The 25,329-nt window shown below is 39.1% G+C and overlaps 1 protein-coding gene across 2 annotated transcripts in view; it reads right to left on the reverse strand.

The window, feature by feature from the left end:
• Positions 1 to 25,329, reverse strand: part of DOCK8 (dedicator of cytokinesis 8) — a 95,279-nt gene that overhangs the window by 2,725 nt on the left and 67,225 nt on the right. For both annotated transcript variants that reach the window (XM_069881108.1, XM_069881109.1), the window contains 18 exons: positions 23,318 to 23,460; positions 22,414 to 22,596; positions 21,628 to 21,763; positions 20,953 to 21,040; positions 18,238 to 18,334; positions 17,349 to 17,483; positions 14,923 to 15,075; positions 13,719 to 13,877; positions 12,827 to 12,927; positions 12,195 to 12,387; positions 6,811 to 6,954; positions 5,785 to 5,916; positions 4,873 to 5,007; positions 4,248 to 4,337; positions 3,569 to 3,805; positions 2,791 to 2,934; positions 1,545 to 1,651; positions 526 to 693 (listed from right to left, as the gene is read on the reverse strand). In XM_069881108.1, the coding sequence (XP_069737209.1) occupies positions 526 to 693; positions 1,545 to 1,651; positions 2,791 to 2,934; positions 3,569 to 3,805; positions 4,248 to 4,337; positions 4,873 to 5,007; positions 5,785 to 5,916; positions 6,811 to 6,954; positions 12,195 to 12,387; positions 12,827 to 12,927; positions 13,719 to 13,877; positions 14,923 to 15,075; positions 17,349 to 17,483; positions 18,238 to 18,334; positions 20,953 to 21,040; positions 21,628 to 21,763; positions 22,414 to 22,596; positions 23,318 to 23,460 (2,545 nt within the window). The remainder of the gene's footprint in view (positions 1 to 525; positions 694 to 1,544; positions 1,652 to 2,790; positions 2,935 to 3,568; positions 3,806 to 4,247; positions 4,338 to 4,872; positions 5,008 to 5,784; positions 5,917 to 6,810; positions 6,955 to 12,194; positions 12,388 to 12,826; positions 12,928 to 13,718; positions 13,878 to 14,922; positions 15,076 to 17,348; positions 17,484 to 18,237; positions 18,335 to 20,952; positions 21,041 to 21,627; positions 21,764 to 22,413; positions 22,597 to 23,317; positions 23,461 to 25,329) is intronic.

The following is a 25,329-nucleotide window of genomic DNA, read 5'->3' on the forward strand; positions in this document are numbered from 1 at the left end:
GCATGTTCCATTTTCTTCTTCCACCCCACACTGCACACAGCAGCAGTGTGAAGAAGTAAACACTCATAAGTAAGGAAGATAAATTAAGACTCTTCTGCCTCAGTCACAGGACTAAACTGGAATATGTTATCTGGGAGTGGAAGGATCACGCTTACTTCATGCTGACTAATACCACATGATGCTATGTGTTCAAAACAAACACATACCTGTTCTACCTCCTTCCTGGCTTCAAATGTTGAAGAAATGGCAAGATGTTTCCAATACATCTTATTAGGGCAAGGGGGAAGTCTTCCCTAATAATGCATTAAAATGTCATAAATCCCATACTCCAGGAATGAGCAGCTTGAGAAACACAGTTAATACTACATTCAGCTCCAATGGAAGTCAGCAGACTTCTTTAATTGAATATGAAGTTGGCAGTGTATACTATGGCCTGGTTAAGTCTGTCAGTAAAAGTGCCTTTCTTCCTTGAAAAAATAGCATCTTTTTATATAGCTACAACAGATAACCCTGCCCTAACTGTACCTTGTGCTATGGACTTCCACTACAGGTTTATACAGCTCAGGGATCTTCCTCTCAATCATGGGCCTAAGGTTCTCCTTTAGCTTCCCGTAGTTCTTTCTGAGCTCTAGCTGATATTCCCGCTGGTCAGCAGTAATAAGGCGCTTGTTCTTCTCCACTGCTTCACCACACCTAGGCAAAAGGAAAGAAAAAAAGGCATGACATATATCACCTGTTTCTGTTAAACTCATTAACTTTGTGCTAGGTAATCTGAATGAACAAGGATCTAGCTTGTCTTGACTGAGGCATTCCTCTAATAATTTGTCAAGTCCAAAATGATCATGAACTAATAAGAAACCTCTGTCTTTTCTAAGTACGCAAATTGAGGTGATATTTTTAAGACATTAGAAATGCATGAAGGAGCTAATAAAAAACAAATTTAATGACTGTAGAACACTGAGCTACCTGCCTAATTACTGTAAACAGATGTGACAACAGCAGAGAGTAGAGGCTGTACCTTCTGCATAAGGCTCATTTTTATTTAACTAAATTATGCTTTGTTTGGACTAAGGAGATGAATATCTTGCTAGGCAAGTATGCTTGTTAGATTTACAAGCATCTCTAAACTAAAGGCCATATGTGTCTACCACTACCAATGTGTTTGACAGATAAATCACATGTTTTATTATGAACAGTTTCCCATATAGAAATGTCATTTTATTAAAAATAAAATCAAGGCAATAGTCTGAAATGCCTCTTTTTTTTTTTTTTGTAAAATGTCAACATATAAAACAAATGGAAGGTCTTAACTTCTACACGATTAGTTTGAAGTGTTAAAATTCGCTTCCATTTGGGAAGCATAGCCTATCAAAGCATTGAAAAGGAAGCAGAGATCACAAGTGTGGGCCAAGTGTCTAAAGCATGAGATGCCAGGATTCACGATGCTAACTTGCGTAATTAATTGTAAAGTCTTATTATCGTTGCACTATTGCAATTATTTACTTTATTGATGCAGTTCAGAATTTCAATTTTGTTTTACTGACCTCATTATAAACTCTTTGAAGCACAACCTCAGCTTGTTGTGATGCCGATAAAGTTTGGGGTCTGCCGGAATTTCAGCCAGGAACACTTGTGCCACCTCTAGTGGTCCCTTATGGAAATAACACAGGAAAATGTCAAAAACACCTGCTTAGATTGAAAACAGACCACATGTTTGGTTATTTGTTATTTCATGAGCATAATTATGAAAGAAAAGGAGCTATGCATAGTTACCATAACAGGATGGGGGATTTCTTCTCCCTCTTCACCCCCCCGCCTTGATTTTTCCTTTGTCAGGCAGAATTTTTTCCTATTATATTTTATGTTCTCCTGGTTTTATTTCTCCTCTAGTCCCACAAAAAATGGTAACAGACAAATTCTACTCAGCAGAGAAGATCTAAGATAGCTCTACTACTAAACCTGGTTACATGAGAGAATCGCAGCTCCTATGTGTGTCATTATAAGACCTCAAGGGAGTTAAATAAGCCCAGCACAGAAAAGAACCACTCTTCTGAAAGGTTACAACTATGTATTACTTCAGACTAGAGGTTTTGATTGAGGAGGATCTGGAGAAACTCAGAGTATTTCTTTCAGCAAAGAAACTGAGCTCTGTGAAACTGTGGATAGTGCCAAGTTTTCTCTGTTACGCCTTCATTCTTTCATTTTATATTTCTTTTAATTACACTTTTTTGTTAGCAGGCAAGTTTATGTTGTTATATTTACTAATTATGTTATAATAATCTACTCTAGAACTAATATTTATGCTTTAGAATAAATGTTATGTTATGTTATGTTATGTTATGTTATGTTATGTTATGTTATGTTATGTTATGTTATGTTATGTTATTAATTGAAATTCTATTATCTTAATTTCATGTATTTTCTGTGGAAGTGTGAGTTTGTGGTGGTCTCACATGAGAATTATTATTATTTCCATTCCCTAAGGATGCCCAGAGCAAACAAAATAGCTGAGACAGCTAGTGTGCTAGAAGTGGAAAATTCTTGGATGCAGTCACAAGGCTTCTTTGAGTTTCTGTGCCTAAAACCAAGACAACATTTCCATGAGCACTTTCACCAAAAGCATACCTAATGCATGATGAGTAAATATCAACGGATGAAGTCTAAACACACATTGTGGCTAAATGCATCTGACTAGATGTACTTTTTCCAGTGCAAGGGACAAATTGGAAAAGAAAGCACAATGAGAAAAGTGTGCAAAAACTCTTAATCTGACTTATTTGCATTCCTTACCTGATTTACAGTGGTTCCAACTGAGCCCTGCAAAACCATCTGGAGCATTTTGGCATCTGGTGGTTCTTGGTTGGTGGCTGCAGTTAGTTCCTGTGTTTTTTTCCGCATATCTTCAATAGCAACTTCAATTGGGGTTAAAATAAACTAATGGAAATGGAAGAAAAGATGCTTCATTACCTGAATCATGCATTCTGTTGACTTCCTCTAAATGTAGAAATACCACTATCATTCTCTCATATCAAAAGCAGTAGTTGTGAAACCCACAGACACCATTCACCCTAAATGTCATCTCGGTTGACGCTGCAGCTTTTTGAAATCTTATCATTTGCAAGGGTAGTATGTGGGGACTGCCTGCTTGCATAAATTTATCATTATTCTGTGTTACTGACATCATGTCTGAAATGGTTTTGCACTTTCTACCTTTACAAAGCTTCCCTGTCTCTGTCTCTAAACCTCTGAGCCCTACCTAGTGCCTTGACTGTACTTCATCAGCTACTAGTACAGCCATAAGTAGTGCTCCACACATCCTCCTACACCGCATTACAGCTAAGAGGTCCAAATATGAATACACACTTGCTAGCCTCTCCTCTGTGTAGTAAATATCCATCTTGCATTTGTCCACCCATTCTATGTAATTCCTGCTTAAGAGAGTAATGTCTGAGAAAGTCAGCCGCCTTTTTTTTTTTTTTTTTTCTGCCAGGCATGGATTTTAAAATCTTCCCACCCAGAGACTCCTTCTGCCCCTGAGAAATTAGATCTGTTCTCAAAACCCAATTACCTCTTCTTTTTGGATGACATTGATCCTAGTTTTGATGTACGGAAAAGCATGCATTGTGGTTAGGATGGTGTTCCTCTTGTATTGCTCACTAAGCTCTCCTCTGGGGCGCCCATCCATGGTGAAAGGCGTAGTGTACATGAACCGACAGAGGCTGAAGTTCTTCTCAAAATAGGTTACTCTGTCCTTCATCTCATACTCATCAAAATATGGCTCCACAAAAGTAATTTGTATGTATGCCTGAGAACAGAGGGGAGAACCATTACAGTAATTTACAATCTAATAAGTGCAAGAAGAACGGCATATGTGAAACATCTCATAGTTCACGTTAGCTAAACAGGGACTGAAAAAACAGAGAGCTTCAAATCCTTCAAGGTTTTCTCTTCTTCAGAGCTGATAAAACTTGCCTCTGACAAGGGCACAACTTCTGACGAAATCAGAGCCAGAGCAGAGATCTGAGATCTTTTATTTCCCACACTCTGTGACAAGCTACCAAACTAAGACTTTCATGGAGGCTTGAAGGATATCCTTGGGCACAGATATACAACCACGTGGGTTTGGTTTTGGTTTTGTTTTTTTTCTGAGTGTCAATGTTTGAGAATAAAGGTTTCAAGGGGATATTCCTCTCTTCCTTCCTCTTCTGTGACAATGCACTCAACACTCTCAGTAGTACCTTCCCTACCTTATTAGGATCCAGCTTTCTTTTGTCTACAGGAGCAGAGTCCTTAATCACTTCCACAGCATCCTCCCCAAAACACTGTCCATAAAACCCCTGGAAAGGAAACAGAATTATCTTGGAGTGCTTTTAGTCCTCAATACAATGTTGATGATTTGCCTGCCTCTAGGTGAAAGGAGTAACCATGACAATTTTGGGGCTCTGGACGGTCACAGTATACTGCTTTCTGCACCACAGCTGGTCAGGGTAAGACAATTTCTGAAAACGATCGGTGTGAATTGCACAAAAAAATCAAACTTCAGGTAAAGCAATCAGAAGGGAACATTGCAGTTCCCATGACAAAGCTGAGAAGATATAAACCCAAATATCTGCTGGCATGCTTAAATCAAATCATTCAATACATTACAAACCTGCCCATAAGAGACACGGCCTCAAGAGAACAGATAACTTTCAACATTATGCTGTAAAAAGGGGTACAGTGGAATGGATATACACAAAGGAAATAATCTATGGTATAAATAGACTTGTTACTGATTTTCATATAGCAATAATACTATTAGAACTGTGTGGGTTTATTAGAAAGTATAAGATAACACTGGAGATCATATTGACACAACGTGTTTTTCCTTACCTCTAATCTATGAGAAATCTCAGGAAGTTTGGTAATCGCAGGCTCCTTATAAACAAATTCCTGTTCATCCAAGTCTCCAAATTTGGATCCATAGAAACCAACACGGAAGTAAGTTCCGAACATTCGCTTTTGACCCTTATTAATAAAAAGAAAGAGGAAATTTACAATTACTTATTTTTTTATGTCAGTGTTGTAGTATTTGGATGCCTTTTCCCCCCAACTGATATATAAGAAAACCCACTAATCCTACATTTTCTATGTTTCAGACCCAGTTTTATGTATCATCAGTGCTGATGGATTAGAAACAAATAGTCATGAAGGAAAGCATGCAAATTAAGAGGACATTTGACTGAAATCTAACTTAAAATTTAGCTAATCCTTAAGCGACTTTTGCAAGACAAAATAACAGTATTTTTTAATTCCACTGGATACATGTTAAGAAAATTAAAATTTTGCATGGAAAATTGGTAAGAATTTGAAACTAGGCTCAGTAATAAGATTCTTTCGAAGAAATAGAAGGAAAGGAACAGTATAAGTGCTGATAATTTAGCCAGGTTTTTGTATTTCTTCTGTTATAATGGAAAACACTAGTCAATTGACAATAAAATTATTTTTCTTATGTAGATGTGTCCAGGTGGAACCATGCATGTTCTTACTCTAACTTCGACCTACTCAGCTATTTTTCTGTAACTCCAAACCAGTTTTATATTAAACTCTTCTTTTTCCTACTAAAAGGATAGAGCCTCTTTTCACTGTAGATTATTTTGTGTAGATAGGCCAAAGCAGATGGAAGCATTTGTTAGGAAAATAAAATGGATCTATTTCACAGGAATGGTTTTATTAGCACCAGTCTTAGACAAACAGTGCAACCCAACAATGCGTTTTTCTAGCAGTGCCCTCCCTCATGAATACCTTATTAATAATGCTGTCAAAGGCCTTCTGTAGCTTGCTGTGTGTCAAGGTAAGCTTCCTGAAGTCTCGATGAGCTTCCAGTATGGGGATGACAATTTTGTACACCTCATTCACAGTTTCGTACAATCCCCCCTTAGGGAAAAAAAAAATCAAAAAGAAAAATAATATAAGAAAAGCAACAAGTCCTTATGCATTCTGAAAAGAAATTAGACCTCCATGGATGGCCTGGCTGTAAAGGGGATTTATGTGACTCATCTTTTGATCTGCTATGATGTTCCTTGTTTTAGCTTTCTAAAAGCTTGTAGTAGTAATGGGCAATTTTGAGCTCCGTACAACAAAGTGGACCTAATTTGGATCTCTGATCTGTTGGGCTCTCAAGACCAAGCTCCTGTGTACAATGTGCTTTCTGCTTAGGGGCTAGAAGAGTTATAAATGCAGGCAAGCAGAAGAAAATGGATTTGTTTAGCATGTATGGTATAGGGCAACTAGAGCTGTATCTAGACAAAAGGAACATGAACGATACCTTCAGAGATGCTAAATGATACATCCTCTTTAGCACTACAGCAACAGGATATGCAACTTGAGTATTAATATCATGACTCTTTACATGATAAGTACTATGATGCTGGTGGTTACATACTATGTAAAAACACAGGAGTAACTCTCACATGCTTTCTAAAATCTATAGCCTAAGCAGGATAGTTTCCTTAAATATACCATCCCATGAATAAAAAACAAAAGGATTGGTTCATGCCTGGGATAATGACTTTCTGCCAATGCTGCCTGTAGTCTGCACAGCAGAGCTGTATATAAAGCTGAGCTACGCTACCTAGCTTAGCCAACACAGCAGAGGCTGGGCTGTATCAGCCATAAGGTGTGTCTCTGACTGTTGTTTTTTGTTGGGCAGGTCTGTGGAGCCTGATGTAACAGTAAGACTTTGTTTCCTCCTATGCAGGAGAAGAAGAAGCTATGGATCTGGACCAGATAGCCCCACTCCATCTTCCAGTGCCTGTGGCCATCACTCACCGTGCTGAAGAGCTCTGCTGCTTGTTCCAGCAGCCCTACCAGGCCACTTTCTGAGAAATACCTCCCAGAACACACACCATCTTCATCTGGAGACAAAACATCATCTGAAACAGCAGATTCCTCCAGCACATTGGGTGAAATGTTCTAAAATACATCAGAGCAGAGCCAACAGAAAGCTAGATCAATAGTCTATCATAAAGATTGAGGCAAAATCAGTTTCAACATAGGAAAAAGAATGAGATTACAAAAGTGCAGCCAGGTTATACACAGTTAAATTCCATTTAGAAGTGAATGTAACATCATAAATCTCTGCAGATGGCAGATCAGGAGTTTCACTACAAGAATCCTAAACTTACCTTCCTGCTTTAGGTTTAAAAGGCAGACTCCTGTGGGTCACAAACCGACCCTTCTCTGGTGTCTGGATTTGCCTGGAGCTGCAATGAGCTCAATCTCCCATGTTGCAGGGGTCACAACGAATGTGTACCTCCCACTGCTGGCTCCTGGAGGTGGGAAATTCTAAGCAGCATCCCAGACCTCCTGCCACCTGCTTGAAGAAGCTGAACTTTCACGTTGTTGATTTGACTTTTGCAAGCAGAGAAGTCAGACATAGACTATATCGCTCTTAAAACAGCAATAACTGAATGTTGCTTCTTGTTTCAGCCCCTGCCATATTACAACTAAATCCTGCAAAATTTACTTGGTTTCTTGTTAAATTTACTCATCTAATTGTTTTTTTTAAATAAAACTAGGTAAAGTACACAGCGTCAGTCACTCTTAGAGATTCTATACCAAGAAATAACACCTCTACAGTCTTTCAGGATCCCTTTGAATAAACAACAGGAGGTAGAGTCAACATCAAAAATTTTATAATACATAGAAATACATGTAAATGCACATTAAAGTATGTGTACATACAGTACAGAGCTAGCATATGTAACTTTCAACAGCAGCAGAAACGCTAAGCTTCGATTTGCTAGTAATTAAAAGGAGTTAAATTAGTGTCACAGTGTCTCACTTCAGCAGAAACTGGCAATGACAATCTGTCTGAGTGCAGGATAGATGCCAGCTGGTTAGCTAGCCAAGTCCTTAAAGACATCTTTATAAAATGCCAGAGACACTAAGGGTTGTTAGTATTGATCAGATTTCAGATAAAGAATTGGCACCACACATCACTAGCAACAGAAGACTTTCTCCCTTGGGTTTTGTGGATGTATTTATTTCTCCATGGGTGAAATTGACCTCAACCATGCTGCCACCACAGTGCCTCGTCTGCACAATAGGTGAGCTCCACTGGAGGGGAGAGCACAAAGCTCAGGACAGCATTTGCAGAAGTTACGAATATATTTGAATTTAAGCCAGAGGGTAAATGGCAGCACATTTTACCACACTTGTGCCACTTCTCACCTACCAGTCTCAATGAAGATGGTGACTTCAACCAGAGTTAGCCTCCCTGGCACATACCTATGGCAAATCATACAACCCATGCTGAGGCTCCATTTCTGATTTTCCCTTTCTGTGACAAGAGCCATTAAGGACTGTCTCCAGTCCAGAATGGCATGTGGCTTTCATGGCTTTTTTTTTTTTTGGTAGTCATTTATTTATGAAAGTAACCAAGAAAGTCACAGACACCAATTTCTCTTCTTCGCCTTTAAACCTGTAGTAGGAATGTCAGGCACTTATTTCCACGCTTTACAGTCCACACAGCGTAGGAGAGAGCTTTCATGATGTACTTCCAGTGCTTGCATGATCTTTTGCAAAGTGGACATGCCTCACACATCTTTTGCCTTGATCTGCCTTTCATGTTGAAGAATTCTGTATGTCCCTTATATAATAAAGGCAAAACATAAGTTATATGTGTATTACTAGCAATTATTTTGATCTTCATCAGCCTAGTTTTTCTAAGGAAAAGAAACACTTCTGTAAACTCAAGAGGCCTTTCTGTGATACCCAGCCCTTGTCACCATGTTAGGTATAGCTAGGGTAGCCTGCAGCCTAGATTCCCAAAACAGCACAGTCACATTAGGCTACTGCTGAGCCCAAGCTAATTAGCTCTATGCCTCAGCAGGTAGACATACACACCAAGTCCTTTTCTATAGCAATATAAAGTGTCTTTAAAGTCAGTTCATATGCAATTTATACTCTTTCTAAGTCCACTTGGAAAGTGGATTTGGTGTAAACACAAATTAAGCTCAAAAGGGATTTCAAGGGATAATTTTAATTGCAGTGAGGGAAGCATATACAGTTTTGTGTGATACCATTTAAGGAAACGTGTTCCTCTACTAACAATCAGTTTTCTGAACGCTAATGGAGTCACTGCAGAAGACCTAGGTCAACCAATTTAACCCTTTGCTGCTTCATATTGCTCATCTGCATGAAGGTGGTAACACTTCTGCTCAGGCAGAATAATCTTTTGTATAAACAGTTATCACTCTCAATTCCACTACTAAATGTAGATCACCAATTTCATATCTGGGTTAAATGAAGAAATGGACACAGAAAGAGTCAGCGAGTGAGACATGGAACTCCAGGTAAAGCCGAAACAGTCTGTGTAGTGTTTCTCTCTTTTAACAAGGTCATCTGAACAAGGTCTTCACATATGCTACAAACACAAGCCTGTTTGTAAAGAATGGAAGCTCTTCTCTTGAAAGGCTTCGTAAAAATGCAAAGTGTTATTATAGTTAATTATAGTTATTGAGCAAACTGAAATTCAAAATTATGCTGTCAGATAAAGAGTTCAGTAATTTGCTTTCTGGTCATTTCATTATCTCTCTGCTATGAAGCAACTGTTCATTTGGCAAACATGTATTTACACAGGCTGCTTGATGAAACAGACTAATTTGCAGCTTTTAAATGTCTAAATTTTTCTTGCTTAGTGCCTTGTAGAATAGACTTCAGTTCTCTAAAATAACTGGAAACATACCCTTTCATGGCAATCTGCATAATCTGGGAGCAATGCAAGGAGAAACTGCATTAGGATCAAGTGTGTGAAATTACAAGCATTCAAGGCAGGCTGGGAGAAGGATCACATTGGGAATGGAATGCAGATTTGACCTACATCTAAACGATGATAGCATGTAACTAGTAGGGACAAAAGAAGAAAATGGTAGTAATGAATAGAACTTAGAAATTAGAATGTATACAAAACTGTTCAGGGATGCAAAATGGCAGAAGTATAAATCCATGGACAGAAGTTTAGCCAGTAAAAAGAGAACATATAGCTATATTAAAAGCATTCAAGACTATCACTAGTTCATCAATTCATTACTAAGATGGAATTGCAAATACTAACACTTAACATATCAAACTCAATGAAAAATGCCAAATTATACAATCATGTCTGTGCTTACTATTCTGAAGGGAAGAAAACCCCAGGTGGTATGGTTATATCAGCGGATGATGGATATACCAACTACCAGCATTAGCCATTTCAAAATGACCTGGACCACAGTCATAGAATCATAGAATCACCAGGTTGGAAAAGACCTTTTGGATCATCGAGTCCAACCATTCCTATCTGCCACTAAACCATGTCCCTGAGCACCTTGTCTACCTGTCTTATAAATACCTCCAGGGATGGTGACTCAACCACCTCCTTGGGCAGCCTCTGCCAGTACCTGATGACCCTTTCTGTGAAAAATTTTTTCCTGATATCCATTCTGAACATTCCCTGGCAGAGCTTGAGGCCATTCCCCCTTGTCCTGTCACCTGTCACTTCCAAGAAGAGGCCAGCTCCCTCCTCTCTACAACTCATGTTCAGTCGCCTGTCAATCAACATCCCCAAGTCTTTCTCCTCCAGGCAGCTTTCCAGCCAGACTTCTCCTAGTCTGTAGCACTGCATGGGGTTGTTGTGCCCCAAGTGCAGGACCCGGCATTTGGCCTTGTTAAACCTCATCCCATTGGTCTCAGCCCAGTGGTCCAGCCTTTTCAGATCCCTTTGCAGAGCCTCCCTACCCTCCAGCAGATCAACACTTCCTCCCAGCTTAGTGTCATCTGCAAACTTGCTAAGGGTGCATATAATGCCTTCTTTCTGGTCATTGATAAAGATATTGAACAGCACTGGACCCAGAACTGAGCCCTGGGGGACACCACTTGTGACAGGTGCACTCCTCAGCAGTTTCAAAGAGCTAAGCAACGGGTATTCAGGTGTGAATACTGAGTTGCATATGTTTTTGAAGCTGCAAAGTTCCAGATGGAGAAATAGACTTTGGGAGCCACATTTTTTCTAAAAGTAAATGACAGGAGCTGATAATGGTAGGTTTATCAGTCTACATCCAGGATGAAGTGGTGGGAATAACAGTGATACAAAATTCTACTAAAAAAAAAATTAAAGGTATTTTAATTAATCTGAATCAACACCAGACCTGATACTTCTAAAGAGATTACAATGTCATAAAGGCAATAATATACAACATCTGAGTTGATTCTGGAAAACATGTACTGTGATTAGTTGGTGTGATTCACCATCATTACAGAGAATACTCTGTAAATGAACAACAACCCTCGCTGGCCTTAGAGAATAACGATAAACGAGGAATCATCAACACATGGGAATATTATAAGGGTTCATCCATTCCTATTTTTAATAATGTGCAGAAAACATGCATGAGAATTACTGAATTTGCACATGAAGTCAGTTCAGGTAAGGACAACCAAAACTGCATAATGTGATAAACTATGTATAAATATCTGCATTTCAAAATATCTAACAAATAGTTATGCTTCCACCTATGTGATACAGAAAAGAAGGGTCAAAACCAAAACCCAAGAAAACTCTCTGGAAAATGTATTCCTGAGTAAAGGGCTCAACACCACCAGAAGAACCAGTGGAGTCTCTGGAGACACAAAGCGAGAGATGCTTCCCAGGCCTAAAAAAACTTACACGACATTTTTACTTGGCTTTGATGTGACTGCATTTAGTCTACGGTGATTGTGTCATTCATCAATGAATAGGGTGTTGTTTGAAACTGGAAGAAAGTCAAAGGATTGGAGAGAACACGCCTAAAAGAACTGAGTAGCTCCAATTACCCAGATTATGAGAAAGAAGTTTGAAAGATGCATATGTCACAGCTGACAAGTAACAGCCCTAGGAAAAGGCATGTGGTAATAGAGGGGTTCTACCTAGCAAATAAGATATTACAGTATCCAGCTGCTGAAAATAGAATCTAGAGATAGTCAGATACTGAAGTACACATTGTGTACACATGAAGTACACATCAGTAAGCACAAATCATCAGAACAACTACCAACAGTGGCGATGGACACTGCCATTGGAACATTTCCTCCCTATACATGCACCTCCCCTCTGCTTAACACACAAAGTCATACACAGACCAGAACAGGCCATCCTAGACTAATGCTGTCAGAGCTCAGCAGACTTTTCCTACCTGGAAGCTGACACTTCCCACTGGGAGATAGTTTCGGTCTTCAAGCATGCTGAGGTACTCTGCCACTAATGCTGCAGCATGGACCAGACACATAGCTGCTTCTGTGTAGCACTTTCTCTTGGTGTGCTTCTCTGCCATATTCTGCAGCCATGTCAACCTCAAGTCAGGTGAAGTCTGGTATCCTTTGGCAATTCTAACAACGCAGGACAGAAAGGAGATGTGAACAATCACTTCTCAAACAACAGATAGAACCTTTATAATACTCCATTTGGGTTGAATGGAAGGAGGTGTCTCTGTCTTTAATCTGTACTATTCACTACACACCAAGCAAAAGAAATGGTTAGGCAGGGGTAGGCAGGAAACACAGGGACTATGAGGAGAGTAAAACTTCATCAGTCCCTGACTTCCATTCTTGTGCAAGACTATGCCCACATCTCACTGAATTCACTGCAACATGCTTACTCCTGCAGCCTAGGTCCCCTGTGACAGATCAGCTGTGTTAATGCGGCAATGTGTGCAAACACATAGACAGAACATATAGAGGGTTTGTCCACAGCTTGTCACTAGAATGCACAACTCTTGCACTCACCTCACGGCAGAATTTCCTCAGTAGCAATTTTAAATTGATTCACCTGTACATGAGATCCATGAGCATCTCCGGATCTTCCTGAAATTCCCTCATTTTCACTGTATCTGACAGGATGCTGTTCAGATTACACAGCAGCTCCTCCACCTGCAGTAATACAAAGATCAACATGCATTTCTCAGCTGTTTATCTTTCATCGTCAAGGAAAACAGTAGCATCTGTACCAGATGATGTTACTCTCTTCCAGCCCCTCTTACCCAAGGAAATATAAGGATGTCGAATTGCTACAAAATAATTTTTTCCAACTCTATACAATGCAATGAACACTGCTGCCATAGCAAATATTGCATACACATTTCATTTAATCAAAATGAGCTGTAATAGTTTGATTTGTTTATTTCTGAATGAAACAAACCCCACCAAATCTATGTGCTAATGGAGTTCAGCTTTAGTTGATCTGATGACAAAATAGATGTTTTTCTAAGTCTTCAGCACAAGCTGAGCTACCATAAGAATTTAAGCAAAACATCTGACAATTGCCTGAAATGTTTTTCCTTACTGCTGCTCCTGCCTTAGAAGCTGAAAAAGGGAACGAAGTCTCCATGACACTACTTGTCTGAAAACATAATTAATCAAATTCCATCTTGGTAAACTCTTACAGGGTACGGTTTCTGCTGGGTCAAGAAGAAAGTTGTACACACAGCTGAGAGATAATTCTCCTGTAACATGATTTCAGTAGAACTTCTTAAGAGTTTATTCTATGGAATTATGTCTTCCACTTCCTCCTTACTTACTGTTGTATCAGAAATTAACTCATAGAAAAACCCCTGCATCCTTATTTTCACTGCTTTGGAAAACCAAGGCCTAGGACTTGCTCCAAACACATTCCTGTGTGAAAGCTCTTGGTAAAATCTACAGACGTAATACTTAGATTTGACCTGAACAGGAAATGGAGTTGCCTGCATATCCACATCTTCCTCTGCATAGGCTAGGATGGTTCGTAAGGACCGCCGAAGGAATTCCTCATTAAACTCGGGTGATTTTCCAACCAGAGAGGCTAGTGACATGGTCATCTGCATCTTCACTCTTGCAAAACTCTTTCAGAAAAAACAAACAAACAACAAACATAAAAGAATGCTGGCTGCACTGTAGCATGCATATCGGTTTCAATATCTCTGACTATTGTACAGACCAAACTCACTTTCTCCGGTCTACACTGAGTGCATTGAACTCACTGCTCACATGAGTGGCCTCTGGTGCTTCAAAGCCCATCCTGTTTCACCTGGTTAAGCCAAAGTTCCATAATTCTGACATGTCTGTACTTCGGGGCAAGAATGTTTCTTGGAATACATATGCTTGCTTGAGACAAGAGGAAGTCAGAAGCACCTCCTTCCCCACTCTGCACAGGACAGTGTGTGTGTAGATCAGGCCACCCAGAGAGGAGCAGAAGAGGAAGCAGGACTGGGAAAACATTCTGCAAACAAGTCTGGGAAGCAAAAGGCCTATCAGGGTTTCACCTGGTTATGAACTGTGCCTTGCTGATCATGGTGTCTCAGAGGCACATTTTACTCCCGCAAAGACACTGCTTTTTACATATTCAAGGATTTTAAAATGACAGTTATGGAGGAAAATGCTGTGCAAGACCAGATGCTATCCAAAATGCCCATACATGTCCTTTTGTGCTAGGACGCTGTGAACCTACATGCACAGCCTAAGTATGTGTGGTAAGAATCAGAGCCTAGTCTTGAGACCAAGGGGCCAGCAAAGAATTCCCATTATTAAAACATACAGTTGTTGTAATCGCATTAGAATAGTAGTCTAAATCTAAGCAGTTCTAACACAGGAGTGAAAAAAAAACCCAAAAGACAAAATTATTATCAGAGGCCTAATGCTGTTCCTTTTGAAAATGCATTTACAGATGTTACAGAAAAAGTCACATTTTCCTAAATAAAACAATGAACAATAACTGAAACTATTTTCCTCCCAGATTTCTAGCTCTTCTTCTGACTCAAATGTGCAAACCAGCATAACTTGATAGTTTATCTCTTGATGTATTCCATTAGCTATCATAACTTTAGTTTCAGTTTCTATTGATCACAAAAAAAGGTGGCACGAATCATAATGCTGTTCTCAAAATCTTACACTGGTAGAGCTGAAGCTGTATCTCATGAGGAGATAAAGAGTGGCACAGGCTTGAGTCCTTGTAATATCTATGCTGCTGCTGCAGTGATGAAGAACTCTTTGACACAGGTCAGCACATTGTTCAACCTCCTCTTCAAATAAGAAATCTCCAAACTATGGGACACGGAGAAGAAAACATTCATTACTTTCATTTCTAGCCATTAAAATACCATTAGCTTAGTGCACAAAAATCACAGAATTCAGACAAAGACTAAAGACTAAAAGACCAAATTTGACCCTTCTTTTATTTGCACTTCTGATTCCTGTGACGCTACAGGTTCCATTTTCGAACTTGCCACAGAGAAGAAGGGATTGAAACTATTCTTTATGTTTTGAAAAATTGCACAAGAAAGAGAGAGAATAAAAATATTTCTCAGCGTCTCATGGCTCCAGGAGCTTTTGAAAACATCAAATATTGCAAAATTCTCAGATGCAAGTATATTACGGTTGACAAAATATGCAAATACTTCTTGAAGCATAAGGAGCAATTATTAGACTTTGCATTTTACCCTTCCCCAGCCTTTTAGTGTGTTTTTCTTCCTACAGTGTGCCACGAAACTTCCACACCAGACCCTCCTTTACAGCATCTCCACATTGTCCCTAGCAGACAATAAACCCAGGGGCAAGATGTCTGTTCCAAGAAACTCTCACCACAGACAGCACAGATGCACCAGTAGCATATGCACACACATAGGACTGATAAAGGTGTGTGAGCTGAACATAGGGTATTATTTTTTGCAGGCCCATTTCTCAATTCTCAATCTTTCTTTACTCCATTATCTCGCTGTTTTATGTCTTATTTACATTACAAGCCTGCTGGCACAGGGTTCTGTCATTTTCATTTGTAAAATAACATCTACATACCTACAGTGTAATAGAAATAATTGGAATGATTGCTTCATAAAATACAGAACTGAGTCATCTTAACTAGAAGATCTATTTCAATGAGAATAACAATTGCTTAACAAAATTCATTATTGTAATTGGAAGTTAGCTTTCAAAGATAAAGTACAATGAAAACATAGCTATGAGTTTCATAACTACTCAGATACCTACCCTGTAATTAGGCTTTGTCAGCCAATCTGTATTTAACAGCAGACAGGCATTAATTGGACAAGAGTATCCTGTTTGTTATTTGCATTTTAGAATAGTTTAGGGAAAAAAAACCCAAAACACGGATTTTTCATTTGTGGAGGTAGTTTTCTTTCCAGGAGAATGAATTTTAAACAGATATAGATAGTCCTCATGAAGCACCTAATCCATTATGACCCATACTATAAAAATGTCATGTCAAAATTCTGTTCTTATGTACATTTTGAAATATTTTTTTAATTGGCGATATGGAAGTGAGAGATTAGGACTTCATAGAATCATAGAATCATAGAATAAGCAGGTTGGAAGAGACTCACCGGATCATCGAGTCCAACCATTCCTATCAAACACTAAACCATGTCCCTTAGCACCTCGTCCACCCATGCCTTAAACACCTCCAGGGAAGGTGAATCAACCACCTCCCTGGGCAGCCTCTGCCAGTGCCCAATGACCCTTTCTGTGAAGAATTTTTTCCTAATGTCCAGCCTAAACCTCCCCTGGCAGAGCTTGAGGCCATTCCCTCTTGTCCTGTCCCCTGTCACTTGGGAGAAGAGGCCAGCACCCTCCTCTCTACAACCTCCTTTCAGGTAGTTGTAGAGAGCAATGAGGTTTCCCCTCAGCCTCCTCTTCTCCAGGCTAAACAACCCCAGCTCTCTCAGCCGCTCCTCGTAAGATCTGTTCTCCAGACCCCTCTCCAGCTTCGTTGCTCTTCTCTGGACTCGTTCCAGAGCCTCAACATCCTTCTTGTGGTGAGGGGCCCAGAACTGAACACAGTATTGTCTTAGTTTTCAGGCAGAAGATGAAATCTGTCAACATCTTAGAATCCACTTAGAATTTTGGAACCTATCTTTGAAGTAGAAACCTGGAATGATCACCCTGATTCCTGATGAGTTAGCTTTGATTTCTCTGCTGCCCAACTGGTTGGAAACTAGTCTTGATATTTTAATAATTTAAATTTGACTTTATGGAATATGTGCAATCCCTGGTATTAAGATTCCTAATTAAAATCAGAATGTATTTGAAATATAATGGAATTTTTTACCTTATAATTAGTCTATCTCTATATTTTAGAACAGACTGCTACAACCACATGATTATTCAGATTTAGTTATTCCATCTTGTATGATCAATGAAATAACCTTACAACAGCTGTAGAAGTCCCTTAACACTGCTATAGAAAGGCATTTGTATTTACATATGCAAAATGGAAAAGTGAATGTATACAGCTCTCTCTAGAAATGCTTTTCTAATAACTTGATACGAAGTGTGAAAACAGAAATATGTCAAGAGCATACCTTAGCAATGAGTGCTCTGAGTGTAGCAAAGCAATGAGTCAAGTAAGTGGTGCTCTGATCACAGCCAAGAGAATTTACCAGGACCTTCAAAACTCCTCCCAAAAGATTGTCTCTGCATTCTGCTGCAAAGCTTGCCTGCACATGAAGAAGAAAATCAATAGTAACTGCATGAGGTAGTTCAGCAATGAACTGGCACATAGGAATTGAAGTTCTGCTTTCCTGTCCATGAGACATGTGTGAGTATAGAGATTGCAGTGTTTCCATTTGTTAACATCTGCTTCAAAGGACTTTCAAAACACTTTTGTAGTGAACAGGAAGACAGAGAAGAAAATGTTCCAAATGCCTCTCAGTACGTGCAGACCCACCATTCAATTTTTAAGCTCAGACAGCATTTTCAGTGACTCTTGAAGCTCTGCCCACCTTCTGTTCCATCCATCATATATCAGGAAGTGATCCTGTGGTGGGCAGGAGCCATCCCTCCCCTTACCTCTTTCTGCTCTGGTTTCTTGGTCACACAGGCTAAACAGGAATACTCACAACCCAGATATTGGTGAGGCTAGCTGCTATGAGTGGCATCATGCAAAAATCATACCCAGCACTACAAGAGACTAGTAGCTAAATGATTTTTTACTAACATGTTTTCAAGAACAAAGTTTTCTCCTTGCTATCTGTGAATACGCATATTGTTCCAGCAGTGGTAGTTCCATGAATTTGGAGTACCTTTTCTAAACTAGGAGACTAAAGCTAAGTAGTCCACTATCATAGTTCCAGAAGATCTTTAACTAAAACATTTTGCACTGCCTAAGAAAGAAAAGAAGAAATGAATCTTGCTTCCACTGGCTTCTGAGGGAACAAGGATTGGTACCAAGCCAGCTGTGCTGTTTCCCACCTGAATGATGTTCTCTTGCATATCGAGAATGATCAGGTTAGCTTCAGTGGCCAGGTTTCCGCTGATCAGAGCTTCTTGATCGAGCTCAGCCTTTGTCCTGCAAAAAGGAGGTCTAATTAAAGCATGCAGAAGGTACCCCCTAGTTAGTTGGCCTGCTATTTAAACAAAGTCAAAATATGAGTGATACCATTCAGAATGATCTTGTAAAAATGCACAACGAAAACTGTTCAGAGGTGTTTTTTAAGAACTATGGAATCAAATCAGGAGGGCTGATATCATAGAAAAGAAGTCCCAGAGATGGCACTTGAAAAGAAGACCTCTAGATAGTTCAAATAGATGCGTCTGCTTCTTTAATAGCAATCTGTGTAATGAATACTCTTTCCTCAATATTGTGATGAATTGTTCAGTAACTATGCAGTAACTTCTGAGTGCACTGCCTGCAGCTGGACACAAAACCTCAAAATGGAATAAAAGGCAACTGATCTAAGACTTCCAGAAAACAAGTAGAAATAGCATGCCTAGGCAAAGGAGAAATTGGTTTAATGCAGTTGAATAGCAGTAGTGTTTAATGCAGGCAATTTAAGATGCTGATTCTTCAAACTGTTGACAACATAAGACAGCAGGTCCAACAGCTGCCAGACAATACAGCAGTGCCTCAGGCCATTTAAGAGAGGACTGAAACATTTACAAAAGACAGAAGATGCTGGTAAGGCAATTCATGGTACCTCCTTAGCTCAGACTTAAGGAAGGGGCCTGGAACACAAATCCTCTGCAGCTGAATGCTCTAAGCATAGGTGCAGCTCCAAACAGGAGTATGTTTTCAGAGATCCTTTCAGAAACGCGAAGAGGCTTTGTTCTTTTTCCTAAATGAATCAGAGAGGAACTGTTGCACGGCCAAAAGCTGCTCTCTAGAGTTTGAGATTAGAACTGCTCTGACTTAGTTCATTCCTGTGTTTGGAATAAGCTGTTCCCGAGGTTCGTTTCTGTGGCTGGAGCAACATCCTTAGAATCACACTTCTGAATGACTTGAAATCTGTGGCTTTTCTGCCCAGTAGAGTCTTAAAAAGATAAAACAGATATCTTTTGGGTACAATCAGATAATCCTGGGGAGGGCTAGGAAGGAAGTCAGAGCAGTTGTATGGTTATTAATCACAATGACTCAAAGCAATGAAGAGCAGAAGAGCCTGCCAAAAGTTTGGCACTATAATCAATGAAAGGATTGCTAAATATGAGTAAGAACTGAACAAACTAAGCAAACAGCACAGCCATTTAAATGACTTCTAGCAACAACTCAGCCTTGCACATTAACGACGCTGACTGGATCCTCTCTGACACCACATGTAGCTTATAACTTCAACTACAAGCATGCTGGACGCAAGGAGAAGCAGGGCAAGTGGTGACCTGTGCAAACCTGCTGTGCCACTTACTATCTGCAAACACCTTACTTACAGGATATACACACTAAAGGAATTGAAAAAGGATGAGAGCAGAGGTCTCGTATAGAATCATAGAATCATAGAATAACCAGGTTGGAAGAGACCCACCGGATCATCGAGTCCAACCATAAATATATATATACCACAGTGACAAATACTGAGTAAAAGAGAAAGGTCTGTAGAGCATACAGAGCTTTTCTTCTGTATCCAGAAGGTTTTTTTAAGTGGTTTAACTGAACTACTGTAAAGGGACATTGTGGAACTGCTGCTTGAGGACTTTTTAACTCTGGTTTCAACAAAACCGGCTAAGAGAAAGCAAGATGCTTTCAAGACAAAATTAGAATATCCACACAGGATATGCAACTCTTTGAATCTAGCACAGAAGGTTGAAGGATTCTTTTTTTAAAGTTTCAGTAAATTCCACAGTAACAGTCTTGTGTTCAAAAATGTGTGCAATAATCGTAGATGAGTGCTAGGCTACAACAAAATAGTTGTGCAATTGTAGTAGCCAAATAACAAGCCAGTGTTCTCACTTCAAACCCACACACACTGAAGGATATCATGGGGCCTCACAGCAGCTGAACTGGTGAGAACCACTGTCTCTTATCTGACATATACTAGCCCATTTAGATAGGCAAGCAAGTACTAAGCAGCAAGTTTCGTGCCTATAGAAACTTAGCACATACAATACGAAAATGCTCTTAGTAGCACAATTCCAGAAAATACAGTTTTCCATAAACTAGACACTGGCTTGTCTACTACCATATAGTGCTAATAAAGTTAAATTAACTGAATCATCATTAACTTAAAACCTTCAACAAAAAAAATATTCACTACTGCTAATAACTCTACTCAATTTTAACACAGCATGTCAAACTCAGCTCAACTGACTTAACGTGGCCAAACTTATACCACAGTACTGTACACAAGGAGAAGCCATAGCAACACCAAAATAAATGTTGTAAAAAGCCTCTCTGGTGTATTTGTTACAACTTGTATTGATAACTAGTGTTTACCACACTGCTAATAAGAAGGAAAAAATGTTTAGATAATTATTTTAATGTCTCATTCAAGTATTTGTGATCTCTTTGTTGCATCATAGCAACAGCTGGATACTTCTACTACAGAAACATTTTCTATTTCTGTCTCTATGACAGAAGAGGGAAAGGATTGAAACTGCTGATTTTGTAATAAAGCATCCTAGGACAAAGAACAAAACACATAAACCCCAAACAGATTGGCTCTAATAGAAACAATATATATTGATTAAATTACTTACTTATCTTGTCTCTCATTTGCCTGCCGCCAATGAGTCTGTTCCTTTCTCCAGCGCAGGTTTTCATTTAGTCCTGCTGACCTATCATTCCCTAGAAGTGCAACATACATCAGTGAGATTAAAGCAAAGAGCACACCTGAAGTCTGATGGCTCACTGAAAGAAGGAGATATGTGTCTGTAGCAGTCTGTCAGAACTAAAACCATTCAGCTTTATAGCCTCAGGGCTTTAGTAAAAAAAAAAGGATACTATAATATTTTTTTCATCAAGGATATTTAGAACATTAGATTGTTTAACGTCTTCAAAGACCAAAACACGATTTTTCCCATTTATTAAATGAAATAACCTTTTTTTTGCTATGAAAAATTTGTTTTTACTGATAGTTTTGACATATTTTCTTGGCTTTTGATTAGACACTAACACATTTTCTCTGAATGCCTTAAAACTTCTTAGTTGGCCTCATATTCTTCACCTAAGGTCAGTCCTAGCTAAACCCTGGACAGCTGAAAGTTGATGATATTTTTATCAACAGTCAGACTAAGAAAGCTTTGTAATAGAAAGGAGCGTGGGTGAAAAATATGAGGATAAAAATGAGCAGTATGCCTAAACCCCAACTAATTTATGTCTACAACCTCCTGAGATCCTCTCAAAAGACCCAGGTGGAGAAGGGTATGTAGTACCAGCTGGTATTCTGCAGCGCTTCATCATTTCTCCTCTGGCTCCTTCACCTCTCAGTAAAGCCTCTTCCAGCCGGGCTTTAACATCTCGTGACTTCTGGAGTGCCTGGGTGCTAACTTTATCTGAGCTTTGTTTGCCCTGAAAGTAAAGCCAAAACAATCAAAACTAATGCCTCCGTCTTTGGACATAAGTCCCAAGTAGAACTCCAGACCCAGAAACAGCAAGAGACCTGCCGAGGGAGCAAAAAGCAATGAATATGATCAAGCAGCATAAAAAGGCTAATAAAATGTTGCAGATGAGCAAAGAGGTAGTATACATACTGCTATTTAACAAAAATACGTAGCTCAATGCTACAGAAAAAGAAATTTAAGTTAGAGAAAAGGTTATTTGATGCATTTCAGACAGTCCCTGTCAGAGAGAGGAGTTGTAATGTTCAGTCCCAGCTCTTAATGAAAGGATCATCCTTAGTGTCCTGTCTAGTACTTAAAGGAGCTGTCAATATATTGCCCACCAAAAATAGCCCTTAAATTCACTGGAAAGGAAAAATAATAAACCAATTTAAGCCAACTTTATAGGACTTCCTCAAAGGTTTTGGCTACATTTTGCTTGAAGGCTAGTGTCAGTTGTTTTATCTGAATTAATTTGTCCATTTGTAGCATAGATTAGACAAGAGCTAATTTAACAACTGTCAATAACAAATTTTCCCTAGATAGCTGGAAGGTAAGGGAAAAAATCATTAAATCAAAACAGGAAAACAATATCAGGCTGTATAAAACTGTTTCACTTACCTTGTACTCAAAGCATGACACACAAATGAAGAGAAGATCTAAAATCCTGTTCAGCTGCATGGATGGAAGGTCTGCAATCCATTTCTGTATGAGATTCTGATCAGCATTTTTCATGATCCATAGGAAACAGATCAAAAGATTGCGGGTAGTATCAGGACCTAAGGTGGCATTCTGCCTGTAAGGCTGGGAGCAGATAAAGTGAATATCAGTTGAAAGAAGAAAAAGAAAATGGAGGCTATTGAGGTGAAGTAATCTTATTTAAATTTCAGTTAAATCAAATCTCAAGACTGGAACTCAGTAAGTTTAACCTCTTCCAGGTTACACTGATTGTGTTTTTGAATGTCTATGTGTGTAATTAGTGACAGAATCAGTTGCATGCGTATGAAAGACAGAAATAAGAACAAGATCATTTTTTGCTAGAAACTTGTATTTTAAATTCCTTAGAATGATGTAAAAAAAGTTTCTGTAAATGTCTGATCATCTCTTTCTATGCAGTTGTGTCAGCCAAACAGTGTGGAAGATAAAGATAACTATGAAGAAAGAAATATAGGAAAAACAAGAATCTTGAGTCCTAGATCCAAGAATTCAGTTGAGATTGGGACTGGGAGGCAGTCAGGGAGTCAGGGTGGCATTTGTTGATCTGGAAATAAGACTAGGTGGATTGTGGAAATAGAAATAGGCATGTGGGAGAAAAAGTGGAACTATTTATGCTGAAGAAGTAGTTAAATGACTAGAAGAGAAGAGAAGTTGACAGGAGGAACATGAAGCATTCTTTGCGGCTGGAGAAAACAAGAATGCAGTTTCTCATTACTGTAGTTTTTAGTGACAAGAAATAATAAAAGCAGAAAACAAAGAATGAGGAAAACAGATACAAGAAAGAAGACTGGCAGAGCACTGGACATACCAGGGACACCAGAGATATTCCAGAGTTCCTGAGGTTGAACTGATTCCCTGCAATGGCAAGGGCCACATTTTGATTGATTGCACTTGCAGACTCTTCTTCTTCTTGGTTTCCTGTGCGTCCCTTTCCACTGCGGGCATCTGAAACTAGATTTGAAACATTTGATTGGAACTTCAGGAGTAACCCAGTTGTTGCCACTTACATGTCACAGTCTTCCACCAGGCTGTAACCTAACAAAACAATTTGCACTTCTTTGCCTGAGACTGTTGATCTGGTTGATGTACCAAGCAGTGAAAGAGGTGCAGCATGAACAAGACAGACTGCAGTCATCTGCAAGGGCTGCCTAATTTTTCAACACAGGGAAAGGAGATGTGTCCAATAAACTCCCAGTGTTCAGAGAAGCTAAATTAAAAGCCAAAGCAGTAGCAAATGTGAGGTTGCCTCTGAAGTTCAAAACCAAGTCAGCTCTTTGTAAGACTTGGAACCATCCTGTTCCAATCCATCTCAGGCAAGAGCATCAACACAAAAGCCATACATGGGTTTGGTGATATTCAACAAAGTACGTAAGTCTGCAAACAGCTGACCGAGCCAGTATCGCCTGCTGGCTAAAGAACAAGTTTAATTTTGGATATCTAGCTGCTTCTACTCCCTGCTAGTTTTTGACATCACTTTCAGCAAGTAAAGTTATTTATACCTAAGTTCTATAAAAAACCTCCTCTGATTCTGCGTGTCCACTTTGTGTTTTGCAAGTCCTGTTTCTCAGAGAAGCTGAGTGAACAGCAAGTACCAGTGTGCTCAGAACAAGGTCAACATCTTCTTGTGACAGATACTCAAAAAGAAAGACACTAAAATTTTTACACCTGGGCTTCCTCATAATGTTTCCTTTTTGTCTCTGGTATAAGGAGCAGTGAGAGATCTGATTAGACAATGTATAATAAAGGTGTTCACCCTATTAGTCTGAAAGAGCTAAATAATGCCTTCATAGCATTGAGTTTTTTATCCAGACATGTAAATGCAAAATGTAGGTACAAAAATATATTCTTGGAAGATTATATCTTATTTTTTTCCCTTACAGTGCTTATTTTATTTAAAGAAGTGAAATGTAGCTTTCCAAGTAACAAAGATCTATTATCTCAGAAAAAAATGTGAAGTAACTACTTTCAGCAGTATCATATGAATGCACAGTTTGCAAAATGTGAGGAAACAGCTCAGATAATGTTGTTTTAAAAGGCTTGACAACATAAAGTTTAGTTAGATGATAAAAGTCTATTTCCTATGTGATGATTTGTTCTAGTTTGAGCAGTTTTCTAACTTCAGCTAAGTTTTGTCTAAGTAACTTCATTTTATGGAAGTTAACTGCATGTTTTTCACACTATTTCTCTTAACAAGTGATAACACGGGGCACTGGTATGCAGAAAGGCCTGTGCTTGTACTTATTCTGATAGTAACCAAGGCCATCCTTGAGCTGGTGGAGTGACATCAAAGATGAAAAGGAGTCACACCTGCAGAGAGGGGCGGACAGGACAGGTGACCCCAAACTGACAGACAGAATATTCCATCCCATATACATCATACTTGGTATAAAACTGAGACATCATGAGGCATTCTCTCTCTTCTTTGATGCCTAACATCCAGTGAGGACCTCTTCAGTCAGTTTGCCCCCAGTCCAGGGTCTGTGCATTCCTGAACCCAGTTCCTGTGTCCAGCTCTCTCTCCTGCGACTGACCCTTTCCCCTACTTGCAGCCATCAAGGGGTGGGAGCAAAATTTCATAGATTTGTTGTTTGTTATTATTATTATTATTATTATTACTACTACTACTACTATTATTATTACTACTACTACTATTACTACTACTACTATTATTATTATTACTATTACTATTATTATTATTACTATTATAGCTATTTTTTTTAGTTTCCAATCCATAAGCTGTTTTCCTCTCATTTCCCTTTCACTGGTGGTGGGGGAAGGGAAATGGGAGCCCAGCTGCTCAGTTCTAGCTGCCTAAATTGA

Source organism: Phaenicophaeus curvirostris, chromosome Z (genome assembly GCF_032191515.1).
Source record: "Phaenicophaeus curvirostris isolate KB17595 chromosome Z, BPBGC_Pcur_1.0, whole genome shotgun sequence".
Lineage (NCBI taxonomy): Eukaryota > Metazoa > Chordata > Aves > Cuculiformes > Cuculidae > Phaenicophaeus > Phaenicophaeus curvirostris.